The sequence below is a fragment of the Leucopleurus acutus genome (assembly GCF_964270905.1).
Source record: "Leucopleurus acutus genome assembly, chromosome: 11".
In the NCBI taxonomy this organism is placed as follows: domain Eukaryota; kingdom Metazoa; phylum Chordata; class Mammalia; order Artiodactyla; family Delphinidae; genus Leucopleurus; species Leucopleurus acutus.
This window is the reverse complement of record NC_139152.1, coordinates 97,927,461-97,952,051: the sequence shown is the minus strand read 5'-3', so window position 1 is coordinate 97,952,051 and position 24,591 is coordinate 97,927,461. Positions and strand designations below refer to the sequence as shown.

Here is a 24,591-nt window from a genome sequence, read left to right as displayed (position 1 = left end):
AGCAATTTAACATGCTAGAGAGAGCCACGGGTGCGGCCCTGGAGCCAACTGGAGCCCCTCCGGGCTTGATTCCGGCCTGGAGGATTCTTGCCTGTCCAGCCTGGTACTATCTCTCTTCCTTTTTTTTTTTTTTAAAGTACTATTTTTTTTTTTTTTTTTTTTTTTGGCTGTGTTGGGTCTTCGTTGCTGCGTGTGGTTTCTCTCTAGTTGTGGCAAGCGGGGGCTACTCTTTGTTGCGGTGCGGAGCACGGGCTCTAGGCACACGGGCTTCAGTAGTTGTGGCTCGCAGGCTCTAGAGCGCAGGCTCAGTAGTTGCGGCGCACGGGCTTAGTTGCTCCGCGGCACGTGGGATCTTCCCGGACCAGGGCTGGAACCCGTGTCCCCTGCGTTGGCAGGCGGATTCTAAACCCCTGTGCCACCAGGGAAGCCTCCTGTCTGTCTTCTTTTTGTTTTTTGCTCTTATTAACAGCTTTTTTGAGATATAATCACGTGCCATAAAATTCACCCATTTAGTGTACAATTCAGTGTGTTTTAGTATAATCACAGAGTTGTGCAACCACAATCCACTTTAGAGCATTTTCATTACTCCCCAAAGAAACCCCGTGCAGTCACTCCCCATTTTCCCTCAAGCCCCCCAGTCCTAGGCAACCATAATCGACTTTTGTCTTTTATGAATTCACCTACTCCGGACATTTCATGTAAGTGGAATGCGACGTGTGGCCTTCTGTGACTGACATTTCATTTAGCGTAATGTTTTCAAGGTTCACCCACGTTGTAGCATGTGTCAGTGCTTCATCCCTCTTTATTGCTGAGTTACATTCCACTGTACGGTTATACTGCATTTTGTTTATCCACTCATCAGTCGATGGACGTTTGGGTAGTGGCCAGTTTTTGGCTATTATGAATAATGCTGTTATGAATATTCATGGGCAAATTTCTGTATGAACGTATGTTTACAGTTTTCTTGGGTATATACCTAGGGGTGGAATCGCTGGGTCATATGGTAACTCTGTGTTTAAATTTCGAGGAACTGCCAGGCTATTTTCCAAAGTGGCTGCAGGATTTTCCACTCCCTCCAGCAGTGTGTGAGCGCTCCCGCTTCTCCACAGCATCACCAGCACTTGCTATTAGCTGACTTTCTGATTATAGTCACCTCACTGGGTGTAAAATGGTATCTCATTGTGGTTTGTATTTGTAATTCCCTGATGGCTAATAACGTTGAGTATCTTTTCATGTATTTGTTGGCCATTTGTGTGTCTTCTTTGGAGAAATGTCTATTCAGATCCTTTGCCCATTGTTTGATTGGGTTCTTTGTCTTTATGATTCAGGTGTAAGAATTCTTTATATGTTTTCGATACAAGTCCCTTATTAGACATAAGATTTGCAAAGATTGTTTTCTCATCCTGTGAGCTGTCTTTTCACTTTCTTGATGGTATCTTTTGAATCACAAAAGTTTTTAATTTTCGTAAAGTTCAGTTTATCTCTTTTTTCCTTTGGTTGCCTGTGTTTTTTATGTCACTTCTAAGAAACTGTTCATTGCCTAATCTAAGTTCCCAAAGATAACACCTGTTTTCTTCTAAGAGCTTTATATTTTTAGCTCTTACATTTAGGTCTTTGATCCATTTTGAATTAATTTTATATGTGTGAGACAGGGGTCCACCTTCATTCTTTTGCATGTGGTTCTTCAAGTGTCACAGCATCATTTGTTGAAGAAAATCCATTCCTTTTCCCCATAGAATTATCTTCACGTCCTCGTGAAATCAGTTGGCCGTAAATGTATGCATTTGTCTCTGGACTCTCAGTTCTGTCCCGTTGATCTATTTGTTTGTCCTCATACCTATACACCACTGTAGCTTTATAGTGTTTTTAAATCATAAAACGTGAGTCCTCCTACTTTGTTTTGCATATTTCAAGATTGATCTAGCTATTGTCGCACAACAGTGAGAGGCCCGCGTACCGCAAAAAAAAAAAAAAACAACAATATTAAGTTGGGATTTGGTGTAGAGCATCCAAAAGATCTGTTCTGGATATGAACACTTCTGAAGTACAGAGACGAGTCCCTCCTTCAGGAAGGGGTAGGAGAGGGGATTCCCCGGCGGTCCAATGGTTAGGACTCGGCACTTTCATGACTGTGGCCCGGGTTCAATCACTGGTCCACGAACTAAGACCCCAAAAGCCACGTGGTGCGGCCAAAAAAAAAAAAACCACAAGAGGAAGGGGTAGGAGAGTTGCTCGACGGTAGTATGAGAAAGAGAAAGGAGCCAGACACCATGATTAGCTCACTGACAAGCAGAAAAAGTCCTGGGTGTTTTCAGGTCACAGGAGGGATCGTACTGCATGTGGTACCCTCAGATTGAAACGTGCTTCTGGTACAAGATCTGAAGACGTTTCAACTACTTTGTCCAAGGCTGTGCTTGTTCTGAGGCAGGAAGGACAAGCCTTGGTCACGGATGCTCCCCGAGTTGTTGAGTCTGTCCCCTGAGAGCCTGGCCTAACCTTTGCGTGTTGATACCAAAAAAAAAAATGATTTCTGGCAATCAGGGAGGATTCAGTCTGGACTCTTCCTGGGCTCTCCTCCAATCGTCCTGCTGATGTCGTGGAAACTTTGCCCCAAGGATTCGGTTTTTTGATCGTACATAATAGAGGTATATTAAGGTTCCCATCGGCTGTCATCTGAATCACGTGTAGGAGAATCTTCTGAGACTTCTAACAATAACGCCGTAGGTGCATTTTAGCTGGTGCTTCCGTTTGCAGAGGAGATCCCTCCCCACAATACGTGCAGGGCCTTTGACCTAGAGAAAGGGGGCTTGTTTTCTGGTAATGATCCCAGAGGAGCAGCTACAGGCTGGAACTCGGGGAAGAACTGAGGGTTGTTAGAAAGTCCCGCTACCTGAGTGGGGTTTTTTTCTTTCTTTTTTTTTGAACATCTTTACTGGAGTATAATTAGTTTACAAGGGTGTGTTAGTTTCTGCTTTGTAACAAAGTGAATCAGCTATACATATACATATATCCCCATATCCCCTCCCTCCCACCCTCCCTATCCCACCCCTCCAGGTGGTCACAAAGCACCGAGCTGATCTCCCTGTGCTTTGCGGCTGCTTCCCACTAGCTATCTATTTCACATTTGGTAGCGTATGTATGTCCATGCCACTCTCTCACCTTTTCCCAGCTTACCCTTCCCCCTCCCCGTGTCCTCAAGTCCATTCTCTAGTAAGTCTGCGTCTCTATTCCCGTCCTGCTCCTAGGTTCATCATGACGATTTTTTTTTTTCTTTAGATTCCATGTATATGTGTTAGCATATGGTATTTGTTTTTCTCTTTCTGACTTACTTCACTCTGGATGTCAGACTCTAGGTCCATCCACCTCACTACAAATAACTCAATTTCGTTTCCTTTTATGGCTGAGTAATATTCCATTGTGTATATGTGCCACATCTTCTTTATCCATTCATCTGTCGATGGGCGCTTAGGTTGCTTCCGTGTCCTGGCTGTTGTAAATAGAGCTGCAATGAACTTTGTGGTACGTGACTCCTTTTGAATTATGGTTTTTACTTGAGTGGTTTTAATAAACCAAAGCAAATCAAGTTCATGTCCCCTCAAGCCTTTTACAAATCCCTGACCCTTTTCAAATTTGCTTCTTCTCATCTTCTTGCATATTCTCTCACAACCAGGTATGCTTACAATAAGGCAAATGTACTTTTTTCCCCTTTTTTTCCTTACTGCCAGCCGATTTGCCTTCCCTCTTGCTTTTTAGGCGACTTTACCCTTTTCTCTGAGGGCTTCGATGTCCTAAGGTGGTAAGATGGCTGGTTTACACAGCGGAGAGTCAGATCTCCTCTGCATGCGAGCTGAGTAAGCTAGCTTGCCCCTGTTCCGTGGGCACCAGCAGGACTCGTGGGACCCCCGGGTCCGAGTCCAAGAGCCTCGTAACTCACAGCACAGCCAGCAGCCCCCCAGGTCCCGTCCACCCAGGAGGACGCGCAGACAGGAAATTTGCATCCCGGCTGAAGGACGCCCAGCTTGGGAAACTCACCCCTCGCTTTTGTAGTGAACGGAAGCCAGGCTGCTCTTGTCTGCAGGGAGATGTTACCTCATCCCTAGAAGGTGCTCGCTGTCAACAAAGCCCTGAGAAATGGCTCCGGGAAAGACGCGTCAGTGCTCTGCATACCCCATGTCCTCACAAGGACGTGCGGGCACGTGCAGGGCCGGGCGCGCACAGGAAAGCTGTGCTGTCCATCTGTAGTTGCAGACAATCCCCTCTAGGAAGTCAGAGGAAGTACAGGGAACTGCTGGGGGCTCACGTCTCCCTTGGAAGGTTGGGGATGGCTGTCCTTCTGTTTCTTAACCAGTGAGAACACGGGTTCTTCAGGGGCCCTTTTGGTTTGTATGATCTGCAGGTGTTTTCGTTCATAGTTTCTTGGTCCTTTGGGAACAAAGGCCTTTTGGTCTTGAGTTTGTTTGGGGGCCAGATGTTTCATCTGGAGGGCCATGAGTTTGTTTTCATTTCTAGATTGTGTCCTTTTAAGACGCTTCCTTGAAAATGTTCAGCCACATGTTTAAGATCATCCAGGCTGGCAGTTCCCCTACTGCAATTGCTTATTCCAGCTGTAAGTCCCCTGTTTCAGCCTGTTCCCTGGGACGACTCCACATGAGAAACTCTGAAGAGCTCAGTTCTGGACATCGTCAAACACCTAATGGATGTGTCTGGGGGCTGCCCCAGAGAGGGCTTCCCGGTGACCCTCCCGTGCTTGGTCACTGCCAAGAAGCCCATGGCCATTTGCAGCCATTCCTTTCCCCAGATGGGCAGGGACACCTGCTCTGGAGGATCCAGCCCTGCCCTTGGATCGGGGCACAGGGAGTGGACCTTCTCACAGAGAGCCTGGACTGGTGTTGGAGGGAGAAGGGAGCAAACCGCTCCCTGGGCCCAGCGTCCCCCTACGTCCAAACGGATGTGGACCCTGCCATCTCCCAGCCCCCTCCCACCAAGACGGTCTGGCCAGGGGACGGACGTGTGGTGGGAGTTCCTGTTGGTCCATGCTCGGGGGCCCTGCCGGCTCCAGAAGGCCACCCCTGACCCCTCAAGCCCCTCTTGTGTCTTCCTTCTCCTCAGAGACGGGCAAGTGCCTTTCTCGGGCCAAGGCCTCACCCCAGGCCCAGCTGTCCTGCGGCAAGGTGGGCGGTGTGGAAATCTGCTCCCTGTCCTGCCTGGCCCGCACACTCTTCCTGCCAGGTAACCCAAGGCTGTCCCCGGGATGGCGTGGGGGCGGGGCTCCCTTCCCTGGGGTCCAGCCTCTGCTCCCTGCTGTTCTCCAGGAGAGGAGCCCAACCTAGGAATGAGGACCCCCAGCCCTGGTCACTGAGTGACCCTGGGCAGCTGTCCGGTTCTGTGGGGGCCGCAGTGTCCTTCTCAAAAGTGCAGCGGACGCATTCCTGCCCAGCCACTTAGGCTGCAGTCGTGTAGCAGAAACAGACTGACGTGAGGGTCAGTCCTGACCTTCGTTGCATTCAGTGACCCCTCCGAGGCCCCCAGGATGTACGGGTGCTGGAAGGGGGGGCACCCAGGCCCACCTCAGCCCTGGCCTCTCTACAGACTCAGACGACAGCTACAGCCTGAGCTGCGGTGTCCCGGGCCTCCAGGGCAAGATGCTACAGAAACGCAACAGCACCGGCTCCAGCACCGGGCCCAGCTGCTCAGGTAGTCCCTGGCCTGTCCACGCCGCACGCACCTGCGGAACCCCTTGACTTTCCGTCCAGCACCAGGCCAGGGGGAGACAGAGGGGCATGGCCCAGGGAAGGCCTCCTGGCCTGGGGCCTGCCCAGTATGGCTCAGGGTGCCAGGGAGCTAAGAGCAGGGCCAGGACCCAGAAGCAAGCAGGCTGTAAGCTGAGTCCCAGCCCAAGGGCAGTGGACCACGGAAGGGCCCTTCCGGCTCAGGGCCACGGTTCCAGAGTGGTTTAGTGACCCTGAAGTGCTCCCTAAAGTGGTCTATGGATCTCAGATTCCATTTCAGTGAAGGGAGTCACATCTGCTGCGGCCACAAGGTTCTAAAAACTCCCAGAGTCAGAGCTCCCCTGGGAGACCACCCACCCGTCCCACCGCCCCCCAGGAACACTGGAGGCACGCACACTCGCACGCACTTTGGGACACAGCCAGCTCCCCTGCCCGCAGGAGGTTGTGCTTCCGCAGCTTCTCCTATTCAAGAGGCTGGATTCAGTGATGTGCTTAATACGTACATGATGTAATCCTAAGCTTCTGTGACTATAGGATTCTTTGGTCCAGGGGTCTGCTCTGCTCTTGGAAGGAATCAGGGCTCTGGCATCTGTATCACTGCAAATCCCCTTCCCTTCCTTGCTTCCCTCTCTCGTCCGTGCTGCCCCTTTTCCTGAAAGCACCAGCGCATAAAGTAGCTCTGGTGATGGGGGAGAGGGCAGGAGGCTTGCCCTTCCTCCTCCACCGACCGCTGGCTGGATGGCCCCTGGGGCGAGCAGGACCCCACCGTCCACCCTTGCACCTTTTTCGGGGAGAGAAACAAGGCGGCAGAGGTCCCCACCCACGGCTCCCAGTGGGTTTGTCCCCCTGGCAGCCCCCTCACGCTCAGGCACTCCCTCCGCAGCCCCCGGCCCCACCACCTCCCTGCCCAAGGGAGAGGCCGCCACCTGGGGGGATTTGGACTTTCCCCAGGTGCCCCTGCCACCCTCATCAGGCAGAAGGCCCGGTTCAAGATTCGAGATGCCAAGTGCCACCTCCGGCCCCGAAGCCGGGAGCCGGCAAAGGAGGCCCTGAGGCAGCTGCTGCTGGGTGAGTGGGCCGCCCTGGCACCGCCCACACGGGGGGCGGCGGGAGGTCCCCAGGCCTGGGGGCTGGGAGCCCAGGGTCCAGCGGGACTGGGTTTCCATGGGTAGGGGCCTCTCTTCGTCCTCACCACCGTGGTCCCTTAGCCCCAGGAGCCACACCTGGTGGACCATAGACAGTGGTGGTGTCCCTGGGGAAGAAAGCCAGCATTTGAGTGGAAAAGCATCCCTAGGGTCCATCGGCCCGCCTCACTCAGGGTTAAATGGGCTCCCCCAGAGCAAGGGCTTTCCGCGCAGCGTAGTCGTGTCCAAACAGGAGGAACGCCGGGCTCACTCAGCGGCTCTCTCTAGAATGAGGGTGGCCCAGAAGGGTGTTGCAGCCTGGGGGAGAGCCTGGGGGAACGGACCAGGAGGAACGCATGCCCGCTCTGTTTCCGCGAAGATTCCCGAACACCTTAGGGTTCCTCCTCAAACCTGACAAAGCTCGGCACCCAGCAGGCCTAACCTGGGCCGAGCGGCCCCGAGCTGGAGCCGCACGGCTTTGCTAAGGAAGATACGCAAAGTGCCTCACGTGCGGCGGTGTGATGGCCTCGGGAGGGCTGGGTGCAGGGCCTGGCTCAGCCTGCCCGGCCCCTCCTGAGACCTGGCCTTCTCCAGCCTCAGTTTCCCCGTCTGCACATGAACTCTTAGGCAGGGCGGGACCCTGGCCACCAGCAGTCTGTGTGCAGGGTGAGGTAGGACCGTGCTCCCCGCCCCGTGCCACCTTTGCCACAGTGGCCCCTTCCTTGTCCAGAAAACTGCCACGTGACCTTTGTGACCCTCAAGTGTGACTCCTCCAAGAAGAGACACCGTGGCCGAAAGTCCCCATCCAAGGAGGTGACCCACATCACTGCAGAGTTCGAGGTTGAGACAAAGATGGAAGAGGCCTCAGGTGGGTGAGGAGTCCCTGCAGGAGGTGCTGAGGGCCTCAGCGAGGACAGAGGACTGGGAGGTCTGCTGGGCATGAAGCCAGGCTCCCGCCCAAGCCACGGCTACCGGAGATGGAGGCCAGCCAGGCAGGCGGGGCACCTGGCAGGGCTCAGGGCCGGGCCCTCAGAGCAGCTACCCAGCCCAGGGTGGAAGAGGAGGCCCGGGGCCGCGAGAGGAGCGGGGCTGGGGCCCGCAGTAACAGCCACACGCCTCTCCCCACTGCTCCACGCCCTCACCAGGGCCTGGAAGGGCGCATGCCTGCAGCCTCCCCAGGCTTGGACCGTTGGGCCAAGGACCTGTCTTTGCCAGGTTCCAGCAGGGGCCTTGTGGGATGCTGGCTCGTGTTTCACACCAGCAGTTCCCTCTGGGCTGTAAGTGAGAGCTGAGGTGAGCTGTGCCCTGGGCAGGGGACGTGTTGCAGTGGCAGAGGCCGGGCTTCTACTCAGACCTGCTGCGGCGCCCTTGAGCGGCTCATGCCTCTCGGAGCCTCGGTCTCCTGCAGCCTCAGTCTCCTGCTGGCAGACATTCGCAGCAAGGGCGCCTCGGCCCGGGGCCGCTGCGGGAAGGCTCTGAGCAGAGGCGCGGCCCAGCGCAGCGCCTAGCAGGGCAGCCTGGCGGAGAGACGGCTCGCAGCGGCGGGGCAGGGGGTCGTGAGCTCGGGTCTCGCCCGCCCCTGCAGACACCTGCGAGGCCGAGTGCGTGCGGAGGCGAGTGGAGCAGAGCCTGCAGGCCGCCGTCAAGACTCTGCGCAAGTCCGTCAGCCGGCAGCACTTCTCCGTCCAGGTCGCAGGCACTGAGTACGAGGTGGCCCAGCGGCCGGCCAAGGCCCTGGAGGGCCAGGGGACGTGTGGCACAGGCCAGGTGCTGCAGGACGGCAAATGCGGTGAGTCCCTGCCCTCAGCCACTCCAGTGTCGCCCTGCGGACTTTCCCTGTCCTTCCTTCCGTGTGGGCCCAGGTAAAGAGCCCACGGGAGACAGACACGTCAGGCCAGGACGGGGAGACAAGGAGGCCTGCCGGGGAGAAGCGCCGCGGCACTTAGACATGACGGCTGGCATTAAAGAGCGTTCCCCTGGCGCCGGGACCGAGTGTACGTGTGACCCTGCCCGCGGTCCTGAGGAGGGGCGGGACAGCAAGGCCCCAGCCGAGGGGTGTGAGGGGCATGGGACCAGTCCATGTGGCTCGACAAGCCTTCCCAGCGGAGGCGTGTGGGAGCTGAGGGCAGAGGGGGAGCAGAGTGAAGATGCCCGGGAGGCTGAGGGCCCCCCGGCGGGGCGGGGGTGGTGCTGCCAGGCGCAGGGAAGGCCAGGCCACTGCAGGGGCCGTGGGCAGGGCGGCCAGGTCCAGTGAACGAGGCTGGGGACCTGACCGGCCCCCATCCAGAGGCGACGGGTTTAGAGACAGCCCCCGGTGGCTCAGAGGTGAACTTGACAGAGTCCTGGTTCTAGTGGGGTTGATGGTTACGTGGGAGAGAAGGCAGGCAGCCACCGGGTGAGCGTACCCACAGGCCAGATGAGGGCTTGCTGGCCCCAGTGCTGCCCTGGGCGCGCTGGGAAGTACTAGCCCGCGCTGAGCTGGCAGCAGCCTCATTCGTCCTCTGCCGTGGGAAGGCCAAGTGGGGGGCGGCAGCAGAGCGGAGACCTAGCCAGAGATGGTAGAGCCTGGAACCAGGGGCAGCAGGAGAGGCGGACAAGGAAGAGAGAAATTGAGAGCACGCTTTGGAGAGGGAGGTGAGGGAGGAGGCTTCAAGGACAACTCCAAGGGTTCTGGCCACTTGGGCAGAGATGGCATTGTTTCAGATCTGGTAGAAACTTGGGGGAGGGGTCTGGCGGAGGCGGGGGTCCCAGCTGTCCTTGTTAGTCTGAGACGCTCGTTGAGTCGTCCTGGTGAAGGCGCTGACTAGGTTGGAGCCACAGATCTGGAGCACAGAGTGTAGCCTGGGCCGGAGACACAAGCTGGGAGCCGCTGGAGAGGAGGTGGGATTTAGGAGTGGGGGGAGGGGCGGTGGAGTGGGCACAGCGCCGTTTTCCCGCAAGGGGGGAGGGGGAGGGACTCGGGGATGTCATTCTTTTATTTTTAATCACTTATTTTGAAACCATTTCAAACTTTCAGAAACACTGCCAGACAGAACAAAGAACTTGCGTATTTTCTTCACGCAGATCCCCCCACTGCGATGTCTGACAGCATTCGCGCCGTCATGCTTTCCCGTGCGTGTGGCGCGCTTGTGTGCCTTTACATCACCTGCTAAATTCCAACTCTTCCGACAGCATCCCTTTCCTCTCTGTGTTGTGTTTAGTGGTCCTGTCTCCAGAATCCTTCATCTGGAGCAGTTCCTGGCTCTTCCCCTGCCTCTCCTGTCCTGCCCCCGGCTGGCCCTAAGTTCTGTAAGGTGACCCTCAGCTGCGTCTGGTGTTTCCTGGTGACCAGACTCAGGGCCTGCGTTCTTGGCAGGAAAACCACGCTCCACGTCTGCTCTTCAGCGCCCCCGTCAGGAGGCACAGGGTATTGCCCTGGTCCACCACTGGTTCCTCCACCTTAATTCACCATTTTCCCTCTGCAATCGATTAGGATTTCATGGGGATGTACTGGAGCGTGCACCGACACGCCGCTCCCCATCAAACTACCATCCACTCGCTGACAGCCGCCAAATTAGCCACCTCTACACTTGTTGCCAAGCTGTGTTCTCTACTTCTATCATCCCTCCTACATTTATTAGCATTCTAGTGCAAGAGAGAGCTTTCCCTTCCCACATGTTGGCATGTATCTATATATGTATGCGTTTATGTCAGTGTGGACTCAGATTCCTCACTGGCTTGTAATCCACCCCTACCATGGCTTAGTTCGGTGCTCAGATGGCCCCCGCTTCAGCCAGTGGGCGCCCCGTCAGCTCGGCCCCTGTGTCCTTTGACACGGCTCCGTCACTCACTGAGTGTCCGGCACTAAAGATGTTTCAGACTCAGCCTGTGCTTCCCCTGCCTTGGAATCAGCCAAAACTCCAAGGACCCCTGTTCCTTTTAGAGCAGAGTGTGTAGAAAGCGAGAGCTGAGGTACTCGTTGCTACTGGAGTGTCACTGCCCTCTCATTGGACAGAACTAGAAAGTATAGGTAGGCATATATTACCTGGAGACCTATGTACCTATGCTATTCCTGTAGCTCTGTGTGTGTGTCTGTGTGTGTGTGTGTGTCTGTGTGTGTGTGTTTTATAAAACCATGAGTTCATACCAGTACCTCCAATTCAGTACCTCAGTATTCGTTCTAACTTTTTTTTCCATGTTATTTTTCCATGTTTCTAAATATCTTGTCCCATGAGGCATTCAGCTCCCTTTCTCCTTAACTTATTTTCTCCGTCAGTTCCCTTACTTACTCATCAGTTTTGCTTACGTGGCCAATGCAGCCAACCACACTGGCTCTCCTCAGCCCAGCATCTCTGTATCCTCAGCCCCCAGGCCCCTGTCACTCCCCCAGCCCCTCTGCACCTGAGCCCCACGTCCTCAGGTGCCAGCTCCGCCTCACGGGGAAGGAAGGGGGAGCCGGCAGGGGAGCGTGGTTTGGATGAAGTTGACTGTGGGGCATCTAGGAGGCCGTTGGTACACAGGCCGAGGGCCCAGGGCTGGAGGGCAGCATGTGGAGCAGAGAGGGGACGAAAGTCCCTGCAGAGACACTTACGAGAGGGCTGAGGTGAGGGGTCTGCAGGGGACCCTGAGTGGCAGCAGCCAGGAGGGCGCATGAGACCAGGACAGGGTCCTCACAGATGACCACCGCCTGGCTCCTCTGGGATGGGTCTGGGCCCCTCTGTGCCCCTGGAGCCACAAGGGCGAGAGCTGGGCCCTATGTGGAAGGGCAGAGCCTGGGCTTGAGGCACCAGCAGACAGACGGCCAGACCGCCTGGCTGCATCTCCCCACCTCTGCCCCCAGCAGTCTCTCCACGTTGCCTCCGCAGTGACCTGCGGGCCTGGCACCTACTTCAGCGGAGAGCCAGGCCAGTGTGTGCCGTGCACGCCGGGGACCTACCAGGACGGGAACGGCCAGCTCAGCTGCACGCCGTGCCCCAGCAGCGACGGGCTCGGCCTGGCCGGTGCCCGCAACGTATCCGAGTGTGGAGGCGAGTAGGGGCCCTCCCTGCAAAGAGCAGCCGGGGGTGGGGGAACAGGGCACCTCCTGTCTCCACCTAGGTTCCCAAGGCAAAGGCCCGGGTGCCTTGTGGTCTTTCGTAAAGCTCTTTGCCGTTTCCAGAGCCTGTCAGGACTTCCACGCAGCTGCACTTACAAAGTGCGTTACGTGTCAGAGTGCACGGCGGTGAGCCGGCGCTGGGCTGCACTTGGTGCCCTTTAAAACTGCACCAGGCAGGTTGGAAAGGACTTTACAGTTTACCACTTGCTCATTTACAGGTCCGCTTACAGCGGAGGTACGTAGTGCTTTATAGTTGACCAAACACGTGACACGTCACGGGGCACCCATCATTGTCGGAACGCTTTGTGGAGTGCGGCCAGATACGTGGGGAGAATGTGCTCTACACAGAGACCTTTACGGTTGGCCTGTGGGTGGTTTGCAGAGCCCTTTTTCAGCTTACCGAGCACAATTTGGTTTGCAAAGAGCTTTTCCATTTACTTACCCCCACTTAACCTCATCTGTGAAATGGGCTTGTAGCCTTCCCCCCATCAGCCTCCCTTCCCGGGCCATTGCGGGGCTCACCCAAGAGGATGGATGGGGAAAGGTGTGCTGGGGAGTGGGACCCCTAGGGTGGCGGAGACCTCCAGCCTTCTCTGGGGGACACAAGAGATCAGAGCCCAGCCCTGAGTCCCTGCAGGCCGGCCCCTGTCCCCTCCAGGAGAGTGTGGTCTGTGCCCCAGGGGAGGTAGTACCTGTCAGAGAGCACAGAGAGGCCACTGGGGGAGCAGAGAATTCCAGGGCACTAAACCCATGCCTTGCTCAGCGCCGGAATACCCTCTACGTCCTGACATCTTGCTAGAACGTGTTGTCTCCTCCCTTTGTCCCAGCTGTGCCCTAGGGACCTCACAGAACCCCCTCCCTCCGCTCAGGCCCAGCCAGGCAGATAGACAAGGCAGCATCAGCCTGGAGCTTAAGAGCCCCAGGTCCTCACGTGAAGACAGTGTGGCCCGCCCCCTGGGCAGAGGCCCCTAAATAAATGGCCTCCATGACCTCCCCCTCCACATGTGGTGTCCGCACTCCTCAGCTCTGGAGCAAGGCCACTTCTCAGCCCACGGCCCTTCTAGCTGGTGGGAGGAGCAAAGCCAGGCCTGACTGAGACCACACAGGGCACTCCTCCCCCACGACCCCCCGGCCCCGTGCCTTGGTGCCTTTCCCAGGACAGGTGAGGGCTGAGCTGAGCGCCGCGCCTGGACCGAGGCGCCCCGCCCCAGAGCCTGAGCCGTGACCTCTGACTTGCAGGCCAGTGCTCTCCAGGCTTCTTCTCCACCGACGGCTTCCGGCCCTGCCAGGCCTGCCCCGTGGGCACGTACCAGCCTGAGCCTGGGCGCACGGGCTGCTTCCCCTGCGGAGGGGGACTGCTCACCAAGCACGAGGGCACAGCCGCCTTCCAAGACTGTGAGGCCAAAGGTGAGGACTCCCCACCCACCCCTCCGCTCAGGGTCAGTTTCCCTGGATGCCCCTCATTTCCTGTCCTGGCAAACCTCCGCGGTCAGAGGAGGAGCCTGGAGCCTCAAGCAGTGGACGCTGGGACGAGCTCTGTGCTGCACACGAGGACAGGGATGGCGGGGGTCCAGCACAGCCCTGCCTGAGGGCTCGGATGAGAGAGCCGGGCAGGCGCTGAGGCTCCAGCCTGGAGCTCTGAGCCCCCAGCCGCCAGCTCCTCAAGACACTGGGGAGGCTTTGAGCTGCACTGGGAGGAAGGTTGGGAGGGGAGGAAGGTGAGGAGGGGCAGTGGGGTGAGGTCAGAGGTCAGAAGTCGTCAGGGCTGCCGGGGCCCTGCAGTGCGGCCCCTCCTCCCCTCCACACCACCGAAGCTGCACCGCCGCCCCAGGCTCGACTCTCCACGGAGGGACAGTCCTCCCCACCTGCTGATGGCCCGACATACAGACTCTGGACCTTCCCCAGCTCTCCAGCCCACCTCCCCCTGGCTCCTGCCGGCTTTTCCCCCCTTTACCGTTAGCCTCGCAGAAGGAGTGTCTGGACTCCACTTCCTCTCCTCTCATTCTCTCTGAATACCCGCCAGCCAGTCCGACTGTCACCCGCACTACGCCCGCCCAGCGTTTGCTCCCATCAAGGCGGCCCACAGGGTCCCTGAGTTGCTGGAGCCCAAATCAGTTCTGTCCGCGTCTCCTGAGACTGGGACGTGGCCCCCTTGGGGCGCTCTTCCTGCCGCTTCTCCGCCTGGGCCCCAGGCCCCGCTCAGCCTCCCGCAGACCCGCCCCCAAGTGCTGGGCCGTCCCAGGCCCCTTGCGCGCTGCTCTTGAGTCTGGATAAACTCATCTGCTCGCTTTCGGTAGCATCTCTGCACGGGTGCCGCCGGCTTGTTTCCCGTCCAGCCTCTCCCCTGAACTGGGCTCTGCCCTCCCGCCAGGCCACAGCTCCACATCGTATCTAACAAGCATCTCAGATTCCACAGGTCCAGGCTCCCCTCTGGTGCACGGCGGCTCTTCCTGCCAGGTGCTCAGGGGAGCCTTGGCGTCACTCTAAGTGCTCTTTCCCCCTCACCTCACACCCAGTCTGTCCGCAGCCCCTGCAGCTCTAGCTTCTAAACAGCCCGACTGCGCCTTCCCTGGCGGTCCAGTGGTTAAGACTCCGCACTCCCACTGCCAGGGACACGGGTTCGATCCCTGGTCGGGGAACTAAGATCCTGCATGCCACGCAGCGCAGCCAAAAATAAAATAAAATAAAAAATAAACAGACGCAGAGTGACCCTGACCCAGGCCACCGCCACCCCTCCCCGATGGCCCTGGCCTGGCCTGCCTGGACCTCCGCTCCCCCCTCCCCCAGAGCCCACTCCCAGTGCGGCAGCCGGGGACACGGGGCAGCTCCAGGTGGCCTTCCTCTCTCAGAGGAAAGCCCAGCCCTCACCGTGGCCCCTGACCTCTGCTCCGGCCACAGCTGGCACAGACACGGCCCACCTCCGGGCCAGCTCCGCACTCTTCGGGTCTCCACGTCGGTCCCCTCGATGCCGCCTTCCCTCGCCTCCCTCCACAGCCGGCCCTACGGCATCTCACTTTCCGTTTATTATCCCCAGTGGAGGGACAGACGGGCATCCCACGCAGCCGGAGTACGATGTTGGCCCCAGGGCAGGGCTCTGTCTGCCTGGCGCGCTGCTCAGAACCCGTGGTCCATGGCACACCCTGCACTGTTGCAGGCAGGGGCAGGGAGCAGATGGGTCGGCCACTCAGGGACTGGGCGCGGGTGGTGGAAGGTTACCGGGCAAAGGGGAGGGGCCTTGAACTCTGTGCTGAGTCAGCCCTCAAGGGCAGGGAGTCCCGGGGAGAATGCCGCCTGCCCTTTCCCACCGGTCCCCCCCCCCCACCACAGTGCACTGCTCCCCCGGCCACCACTACAATACCACCACCCACCGGTGCATCCGCTGCCCTGTCGGCACCTACCAGCCCGAGTTTGGCCAGAACCACTGCATCACCTGTCCTGGCAACACCAGCACAGACTTCGACGGCTCCACCAACGTCACACACTGCAAAAGTAGGTGCTGCTTTTCCCACGGCCGAGGAGCTGCGGGTGCCGGGAGGGGACTGGGGGCAGGCTGTGAGGGCAGGGGGAGTCCTGACCTCAGGTCGTGTCCACGGTGACACAGACCGGGAGGCCGGTGACTCCTCCCTGGCCCGTCACATCCGCACATGCACTCGGTGGGACACGCTGTGGTGTGGAAGGTGCGGCCGGCTTGCAGCCCCCTGCGCTCCACGGAGCGACCTGATCGCGCCGTCGTTCATCGGTTCCCGTGGCTCACCTGCGCCTCAGTGCCGGGCCAGGCCCCACTCCAGGCTCTGGGTCTGTGGAGGGAAGAGTCAGGGCCCATGCCAAGGAGGCTTGTGGGGCAGCTGCCCGCGCCAGACCCTGCAGCTCTGAAGGCGCAGGATGGTCAGGGTGTACCAAGGGTGCAGGAGGAAGAGGGAGACCAGACGGCCGCCCTGTGTCTGTAGGAAGCCCCGTTTTAGCCAAAAGAAACGTGGCAGCGTAAGACAATCTGGGAAATAGATCTCCGAGCCCCTCACCAGCAAGTCATCTGGGCCTAACCCAGAGGGTGCTGTCTTTAGGGATTTCTCATTCACTTTTCAGAGCCCTTTAGGGCATACGTTCTGGTATTTTACCCTTTCCCTAATCACTTTCCAGCCAGTGACTCCTTTCCTGGGCTGCTGGTCATGTTTGGAACAGCCTAATGGCCCGTGAAGGAGATTTAATCCTCGACGTGGACACCATCCCCTCTGCCCGGGCTGCCCCCGCTGGGCTCGCGGCCTCCTGCCGCAGCTCAGCATAGGCAGGGTTTTAAGTGTTTAAACGTCCTAATGAGGAAAAGTGGGGGAAAAGTGAGAGGGAAGCTTCTGGAATGATAAGGTGAAAATGAAATGTTTCCCAGAAATTTTGATGTGAGGAGATCTTTAAATGAAAATGTGTGAGAAAATGATGTATATTTACACTCAGTTTTCTTTGCATAACTTCCTTTATGCAGTTAAGCTAGGAACCGTTTAGCTCATAAAAAAGTCACGTTTGGCCTCTTTGAGGATGCACGGCTTAGCTAGACTTGCAAAGGTGGGGAAGCGTGTCTCCTGCTGGTCCCTGAGCCTGCCTGCTCCCTGGGGAGAGCCACACCTGGCACCTGGGGGGCACTCGGGGATGTTGAACAAAGGGTTGCACAGACGAGTGAGTGGAGAGAAAGGGGACGTTGGGGCGCACTTGGCCTCGGCTGAGACACGGAGGAGAGCACGGGCTGGCGGGGAGCTGGCAGCGGCGGGGGCATGGACGCGCCTGCCGGGGGGGCGAGCAGCCCCAGGCAGGGGGCCAGGACGAGGCCCGGCCGCGGAGGTCCAGGTGAGGCAGCCCAGGAAGGCGGCACCCGGGGCTGGGCCTCCGAGAACCAACACGGAACGGGGACCCGCCCCCCGCTGAGGGGTCCCCGAGGGAAGACCTGCCTGGAGCCTGGCCTGCTGGCGGGGAGGACCGGGTAGAGGGGGGCCAAAGAGGGGGCGGAGCACCTACCAGCCCTGCCCTGAGGGCCAGCCGGGCCTGACCAGGGCACGGGCCGTGGTGCCCACAGACCAGCACTGCGGCGGCGAGCTTGGCGACTACACGGGCTACATCGAGTCCCCCAACTACCCTGGCGACTACCCGGCCAACGCCGAGTGCGTGTGGCACATCTCGCCGCCCCCCAAGCGCAGGATCCTCATCGTAGTCCCCGAGATCTTCCTGCCCATCGAGGACGGGTGTGGCGACGTCCTGGTCATGAGGAAGAGCGGTACGTGCCGTCCAGGGGCGGTACGTGCCGTCCAGGGGCGAGGCCTCAACCACACGCCCGCCCCTCCCGCGGGACAGCTCCGCGGGGCACTCACCTCCGACCCCGGGGCTGGGCTTTCCAGAGCTGTGTGGAAAGGTCCGGAGAGCTTAGGGTGTGTCCTAAGTGTGGGAATCAGGACCTGGTCAGGTGTGGTCTCGATGCTGACCACAAGCCTGTCTCTCATCCCATTTCTCCCGCATCCCGCCACACCGCCCAGGGTGAGCCCCCAGGAGCACCCCCTGCCCCGCAGGGCCTCTTCCCCCCTCTGTGCTTGGAGGGGTGGTGAAGGGCCAGCCTGTGCACTCACACAGGGCGCCGCTCCCCCGCTCTGTGAGCTGCAGCCTCCCAGCTCCCCACCCCCATGGGGGCTCCGGGTGAGACTTTGAGCGATGGGCCAGCCCCTCAGCAGTGGGTGGGCTCGAGCGCATGCCCAAATGGCCACGGCAGCGAGAAAGGTGGGGAGCCCTGAGACCCCCCAGGGACTGGGTAGAACCCCTTATGGCCTGTGCCTCGGCTGGGGACCTCGCCACAGTGCCCCCAGGGAGCAAGCCCCAGGCCAGAATGTTAGGGAAGAAGGAGGGGAACGAGACAGACACAAAAACGCCCACCGGGGCCTGGGATGTGTCTGATACACAGACCGGCCAGAGGAGCGGGGGGGGGGGGGGCCTTGGCCACTGTGTGCTGCCTTGTTACCAGGTGCCTGCACCGCCCACTCAGTGCAGCTGATGAGCAGGAAATGGCCCCCAGTGTGTGAATGGGCGGCCTGGGAGGCCAAGAAGGGCAAGGTACCCGGCCAGGGTCCTACAGCCAGTCAGAGCCCAGCCCAGGACCATCCCCCACCCATTCCCATCACCAGCCTCCCTAGTCCACATCTTCCCCTCCACTGTCTGTCCACAGAGCTGAGCTCTAGGGAGGCCAGCCTCTCCCACCTCGAGGACACCTCAGGAAAGCTCCCGCAGGGAGCAGTGAGGAAGTGGGGCACACTTTGGACAGCCCCAGGCACCCCAGGGGTCAGCAGGCTCACCCTTGTTCATCTGCTCACCGGGAGAGGAGACTGACCCTCCACCCAAGCCCCGGCTCTGTGCTGGGTGCAGGCGTGAGCCCTGTCCTTGAGGAGCAGTTGGCAGGGAGACAGTGACAACCCTATAGAGAAGGGCTGTAGTACAGTGTTCACAGAGCAGAGAGGAGACAGAGTAGGGTGGGGGTGGAGCAGTCAGGGAGGCTTCCTGGAGGAGGAGGCACAGAAACTTGTCTCAGAGGGACAAGTAGGAACTGGGGCTGAGGGTCGGGAAGGGCGTTTGGGACCGAGGGAACAAGTGCGGGGACTGGAGAGCTGGAGTGTTTGGGGGACTGGGTGCTGTGGGTGCTGGATGGCTGACTGAGTGGGGAGGCCAGAGGCCTGTGGCAGGAGGTCAGGGAGCGGGTAAGGAGCTGTGGATCTGGGGCAGCTCAACCATGACGTGCCTCCACCCCCTGCCCCGCCCCCAGCCTCACCCACCTCTATCACCACCTATGAGACCTGCCAGACCTACGAGAGGCCCATCGCCTTCACCTCCCGCTCCAGGAAGCTCTGGATCCAGTTCAAATCCAATGAAGGCAACAGCGGCAAAGGGTTCCAAGTACCTTATGTCACCTACGACGGTGAGTGTGGCCCCGCTGCGCACCCAGGCTGGCCCTGGGGACACAGAAACAAATCACACCTCCCCGGCCTCAGGGAGCTCCAGCCTTGGGGGACTGTGGGGTCCAGACAGGCCCATAAGGGGGACAGGGTGGTGCAGATGAGGGAGCTATTAGTGGTGTCTGTGGGCCTCAGAGGGAGGTGCTACCCAAGCAGGGTTTTGAGGGTTGTATAGGGGTTTTCTAGCTAATCAAACCTGGAGGAGACCAGTGTGGGTGGAGGAGACAAAGGCACGCAGTCTGAAGCCTTGGGGGAGGGCCGAGGCTAACGGGAGCAGGAGGCAGGAGGGACTTTCGCCTTCAGCCTCTACCCTCACCTTCCTCCCTTCCCCACCGGCGGCCTTCGCAGAGGACTACCAGAAGTTAATAGAAGATATCGTCCGCGATGGACGGCTCTACGCCTCGGAGAATCACCAGGAAATTTTGAAAGTGAGTGAGCTTCCCTGTGGGAAGGGATCATATAATCCTGCGATGGCGGCCTGTGATGATCCAGGGCCATCCCTGCCCCCAGCCCCAACCCCAGCCCTGCACAGAAGTGAAGAGAGGAGAGTGATAACAGGAGAAGAGAAGGTGATGGGAGCAGGCGGCCAGGGGCAGGGCTGGTCCAGTGCATGTGTCCTTCTAGCCCAGGACCTGCTGACATGCCCGTGGGCAGGTTCCTTATGAGCTCTTGGCCTCACTTTCCTCATCTGTGAAATGGGGAGAGCTCGACAGCGTGGTCTCTTAAAATCAGGAGAATCCTCCGCTGCCTCTGGGACTCACTCCCTCCTCATCCCGCCCACGTCCTGAGAAGCAGAGCCACCTAGTCATCTGGGGGCTGTGGCCGTCACACGGCGGGCACAGGCCGGGTCAGGGCCCAGGTTGTCACCGTGAGGAGCCAGACTCAGGGATCGGCTTGGGCTCTGGCCCCGGCCCAGCCCTGGGCAGACAGCACCCCCAGCCTGGGAGCCGAGGGTGGCGTGGAGGGTGAGAGCGGGGCCGGCCAGTCCCTCGCTAACTTCTGCTCCAGCTGCCACCTCCCAGCTGGGTGTCTGAGGCAAGCTGTCTGAGCCCCGCCCCGCGTCTGAGAAACTGGGATGGCTCACAGAGTCTCCGAGCCCAGGCCTGGAGCACTCCTGCACACAGTAGGCAGTTTGTAAGCCAAGAGGTTTGCCCCCTGCTGCCCTACCTGGATGAGACCTGGGGGTCTCGGGGCACGAAGCCCCTCGTCGCCCTCCTCAGGCACCTGTCTGTTTAGTGGGAACCAGAGGGTCGTCCTGGCCTCTCCGACTCTGTCCTGTTGACAGTGCCTGACTCTCTCGTCCTCGCCCCGGCCCTCTGTCCTCAGCTCCACCCTGCAGCTGGGAGCATCTTTTCAGAGCTAGAAGTGTTCCCATCTCTTAGGACCAAGCCTTGGCCAGCGAGGCCCAGCCTGGCACAGCTACCACCTGCCTCCACGGCGGCTCTCAGGCCTCCGCTCCCCACCTCACTGGCCACGGCCTCCCAGGAACGCTCGCCCCATCCTCTCCTCAGTGGACGTCCTCCGTCCCTGCTGCTCTCGGCCCAGGCGTCCTATCCTCTGGGCCTCCTGAGCCAGGTTGCACTCTGAGGGCCCCAGGTGGCCCCCTTCTTGGCCGTCAGGCCTGCAGTTTAGGTTTGTCCTGTGATTATTTGGGCCCCGTCCCGCCTGCATGGGGAAGGAACCACAGGGCTGCCCCCTCAGCACTCTCCCCTGCACCTGGCACTGCACCCAGCACATGGGAGGAGCTCCACCAGTGTCTCCAAGGGCGTGGGTGCATGTGTACACATGGGAGAGGGAGTGTGTGTGTGTGTGTGTGTGTGTGTGTGTGTGTGCGCGCGTGCACGTGTGCGTGCGTGTGCCCGCTCACACATGCCGGGACGAGTCACACCCCGAGATGGCCGCTTGAGACCCTGAGCTCGTGGGGCAGGAAACACGCAGTGCGGTGGCTGCCGGTCACTGGAGGTTCTCCTCCAGGGTGGCATCGCCCCACTTTACAGATGATGACGCTGGGCTCTGAGAGGGTGCCCAGCTGGTGAGTGACGGCGCCTGAGTGTGGGCCGCCTGGACCCTCGCGGCACCCCTGTGCCGAGCACCCCTGGGCCAGGCCCTTGGCTCTCAAGACTCCATTTCCTCTTCTGCCCAGCCCTAAGAGGAGGGGTCATCACCCCGTCATTCAGAGGATAATTCAAGTTCAGAGCAGCAGGGCCGTTTTCCCAGGGCTAAGGCACTAGGGAGGAGATGGTGCAGCTGCGGTTTCCAGTCCGGCCTATCGGCCTCCAAAGCCTTGCTGTCTACTCCGTGTGCTCTGGTTTTCAACCTGGGGGGTTTGGCTGTTGTGTTTTTGCAGCGCACCCTTTTAAGATAAAATGTGACTGGAACTCGAAGAGTTAAAACGAATAGACTGTTAAAAAACCAATTAGGCTATTAAAACCGAAAAGCTATTCGTGGCAAAGAGTCTGTAGGGTCCTGAAACACACCAGCCAGCCCAGCCTCTTCCCCCTTCCGCCATCCCTGCAGACACCCTCAGGCCCCTCCAGGGCGCCGGGCATCGCAGAGGCGAGCGGCCAGGGCCCTCCAGCCTGGCCCCAGGCCCCTCACCCTGGCCTCACGTGTCTTGCAGGACAAGAAGCTGATCAAGGCCCTCTTCGACGTGTTGGCGCACCCCCAGAACTACTTCAAGTACACAGCCCAGGAGTCCAAGGAGATGTTCCCACGGTCCTTCATCAAACTGCTGCGCTCCAAGGTGTCCCGGTTCCTGCGACCCTACAAATAACACTGGTGCAGCTGCCCTGCTTGGGGTGCCGGCTACCCGGGGAGGAGAGAGCTCCTCCCCTCCACAGTCGAAGCTAAAGGCGGCTCCGTGGGCCTCCACGCTGCCTTGGGAATCGCCGTGGCGTCTGCCCTTCAGGAATCGCTGGCCAGCCCGTGGCGGGCGAGACCACATATGCAGGCAGAGACCCCAGCCCGGCTGCACTCCTCTGATGCCGCCCCCGTGGGAAAACGTTGCTTAAGGCAGCCTTTCTTGCTCCTTCCAGGACACCAGTAGCGCCCTCTCCTGAGCTGGCACCAGCGGACGCCACCCGCACCCAGGACGCTCGGCCACCACCCAGGCGGGCCCCGGGCAGAGCTGACCTTTGGAGGTTGCACGTGCCCTTTGCCTGGTGCTTCAGGGGAGAGAGGGGCATGGCTGCCATGTCTCAGGGGGGCTCTCAGAGGCAGAATCCAAGACAGGAGGCCAGGCCGTGGAAGCAGGGGTGGTGAAGGCTCGTCTGGGGGCTGTGATAAGCCAGTGTCGATGCCAGCAGGGCGTCCACACCCGCCAGCTCCTCTGGCCGTGGGCCCAGGACACGGGCGAGTGCGGTCGGGCTCTCAGGATTCTGTGATGGGACAGAAAAGAGGTGCTGGGAGAGGAAACTGTAGATTTCTGCTTTCCCGTGATAGAGCATCTAATTAAGTACTATGTGTATATGAATCTAAAGATAAAGATATATATACTTCTATTTGTGGGTACTTTAGGAGAATTCTCTTTAGCAACTGTAAATATTAATCGCCCCGTCTTCTCCCAGCTGTCGCTGGCTTCCCTGACCGATTAAACTGCTCCTCCAAGCACTTGCCACGTCTGTTTACAAAGGCCAGGAGCCTCCAAGACCGGGGGTGAGGCAGGTCGGTCCTGGACACGCGGTGGAGTACAAACGCTTGGGGGACTGGGCTCCACGCTCTGCCGGCGTGTTGCCCTCCAGTGGAATGCAGTGGAAAGCAGTGTCCCTTCGGACCCCTTCCTGGGGTCACAGGGCCCAGTGGTAAACTTTAGAAGGGGCCTGTGTCTGACCCGAGGCCGTGACCGTGGAGTTCGAGCTGAGGACCCTTGCCACCGGAAGGCAAGGCTTTGCCCCTGTGAGCACAGGCCGTGCTGAGCACCGGGGCCCAGGGAGGAAAACGGGCCCCGGGACGGGGGGCCGCCCCCAGCAGAGGCAGGCCGGCTGTCGGAGGCCCGGCTTCCAGTGCAGTCTTCTTTCTGCTGCACCCTGTGGCCTCCCTCACAGAGTCTCTCTGTAAAGAAGCAAAGTCTGGAGTGTGACCGGGCTGCGCCGTGTCCCACTCAGCCAGGAGCCAGGGCCTGGGATGGAGCTAGCGAGGACCTCCGACAGGCCGCGACCTCGCCCACTGCCACGCTGCTGCTGCCACCAGCCGCGGGACACGCAGATGCCCTGTGGCTTTAGGGTTAACAGACATTTAGAATCCCAAGAACACGGGCGAATCCTCAGACGAACTCCCATCACCCATTCTGGTCACCTCTAGGTGGTTTCCTCCTCGCCCCAGACCCACGCGTGCCGCTAGGGATGAGCACGCCCTTTGAGAATGGCTGTGGCGCTGAGGGCATGAGGCCTGGAGGTCCCGGGCTGGGTGGTGAACAGGTCAGGGCGGATTTTACAGTCCACAGCGGGGCTCGGCGCTCAGGAGTTCCTCACCACCGTTACCTGCGTCCTCAGCGGCGGGTCCCCAGCTTGACTAATGCTGCCGTCAGCACCTTCTCTTCCAAAATCCAACTCAAGTGGGGAGGGCGCTGCACTTGGTCGGTAGCGCAGTGTCAGCTGGGGAGCCCCGTCCAGGCCATGCTGCCCCTCCCCTGGTCACAGTCCTTGAAGGCCAGTCACAGTTTCCAGAAAGAGGCCTGTCCTCCGCGTCAAGCCCCTGGTCCTCCCCAGAAATTAGGTGTGTCCTCCGGAATCAGCCCCCAGCAATAGCTACCCAGGGGAGGGCACTGGGAAGGGTGTTTGGTTTGGGGGGTGGTTTTTAATGCTCTCAAAAAGGATGTTTTTGATCCAGAGGGGACCAGAAAGAGCTCTCATCTCTCTTGAACACTTCCTGCTGCTCCTTTGGGTGGTTTCCGGCAGTTGCCACCCACATACCCACTAACCTACCCACCCTTTCGGTGGCCCCACCCCGATCCACAGCTCTCGCCACCACTGTGGTCAGACCGTGCCCCGTGTCTCCCGGGCAGAGCAGGACGGGGCAGTGCACACGTGGGCCCCGCACCGTCTCGAGTGCCAGGGAGCCCGCAATCCAAATTCGCCAGCCGCCCGCTGTCACCATCCAGCCCTCCCTCCCCAATAAAACCACCTGCCGCGCCATCAGGGGACTCAGAGTCCAGGGGTGGGGTCGTTCCTGAACCTCGTCAGCCCTCAGCCCCATGCTGGGAACCCTGGGGGTCCCACTTATTAAACGCAGAGCTGTCGCCACACTTTGGGGCCTGGTGGTCCCAGGAGATCTACCCGGGCAACAACGCTCGTTTCTTCGTGTTTCCGTGTCGTGGACGCAGGTGGTAGATTGGCTGACACAAGGTGGCTATTCCACCTGGCTCCAGGTGGAGGTGGAGAGAAAAGGGAAGGCGGACGAGGACTGGCCCAGGTAGGGCCATCATGCGGTGAGTCCTGAGGAAGGACAGAAGCCGAGACAGGAGTGCAGAAGGCCTGAGCTGCCAGGGCTGAGCCAGAAGGAGCCCAGCCCACTCCTGGATGGGGCGTTGGCCTTGCAGACGCAACCGCAGACCCATCCCAGCCAGGGCCTGCCTGGCTCGGACCCTCAGGGGCCAGCCAGTGGATAAACGCCAAGGAGGGGCTGAGCAACACACCTCTGGAAGCAAAAGCCTGCCCGCTGGCCAGGGCTGAGAGCAGGGGCCAGGGCCTGGC

General features: G+C 59.4%; 1 protein-coding gene across 3 annotated transcripts in view; it reads left to right on the top strand.

Moving 5' to 3' along the window:
• SCUBE1 (signal peptide, CUB domain and EGF like domain containing 1) overlaps positions 1-21,674 on the top strand; it is a gene marked incomplete at both ends in the record, with an annotated part of 130,615 nt that extends 108,941 nt beyond the window's left edge. For all 3 annotated transcript variants that reach the window (XM_082850199.1, XM_082850201.1, XM_082850200.1), the window contains 12 exons: positions 5,110-5,229; positions 5,590-5,694; positions 6,681-6,797; positions 7,584-7,721; positions 8,439-8,642; positions 11,698-11,859; positions 13,167-13,334; positions 15,255-15,416; positions 16,987-17,184; positions 18,712-18,864; positions 19,250-19,329; positions 21,522-21,674. In XM_082850199.1, coding sequence (XP_082706325.1) covers positions 5,110-5,229; positions 5,590-5,694; positions 6,681-6,797; positions 7,584-7,721; positions 8,439-8,642; positions 11,698-11,859; positions 13,167-13,334; positions 15,255-15,416; positions 16,987-17,184; positions 18,712-18,864; positions 19,250-19,329; positions 21,522-21,674 — 1,760 coding nt within the window. The remainder of the gene's footprint in view (positions 1-5,109; positions 5,230-5,589; positions 5,695-6,680; positions 6,798-7,583; positions 7,722-8,438; positions 8,643-11,697; positions 11,860-13,166; positions 13,335-15,254; positions 15,417-16,986; positions 17,185-18,711; positions 18,865-19,249; positions 19,330-21,521) is intronic.
• Between the last annotated feature and the right edge of the window lie 2,917 nt (positions 21,675-24,591).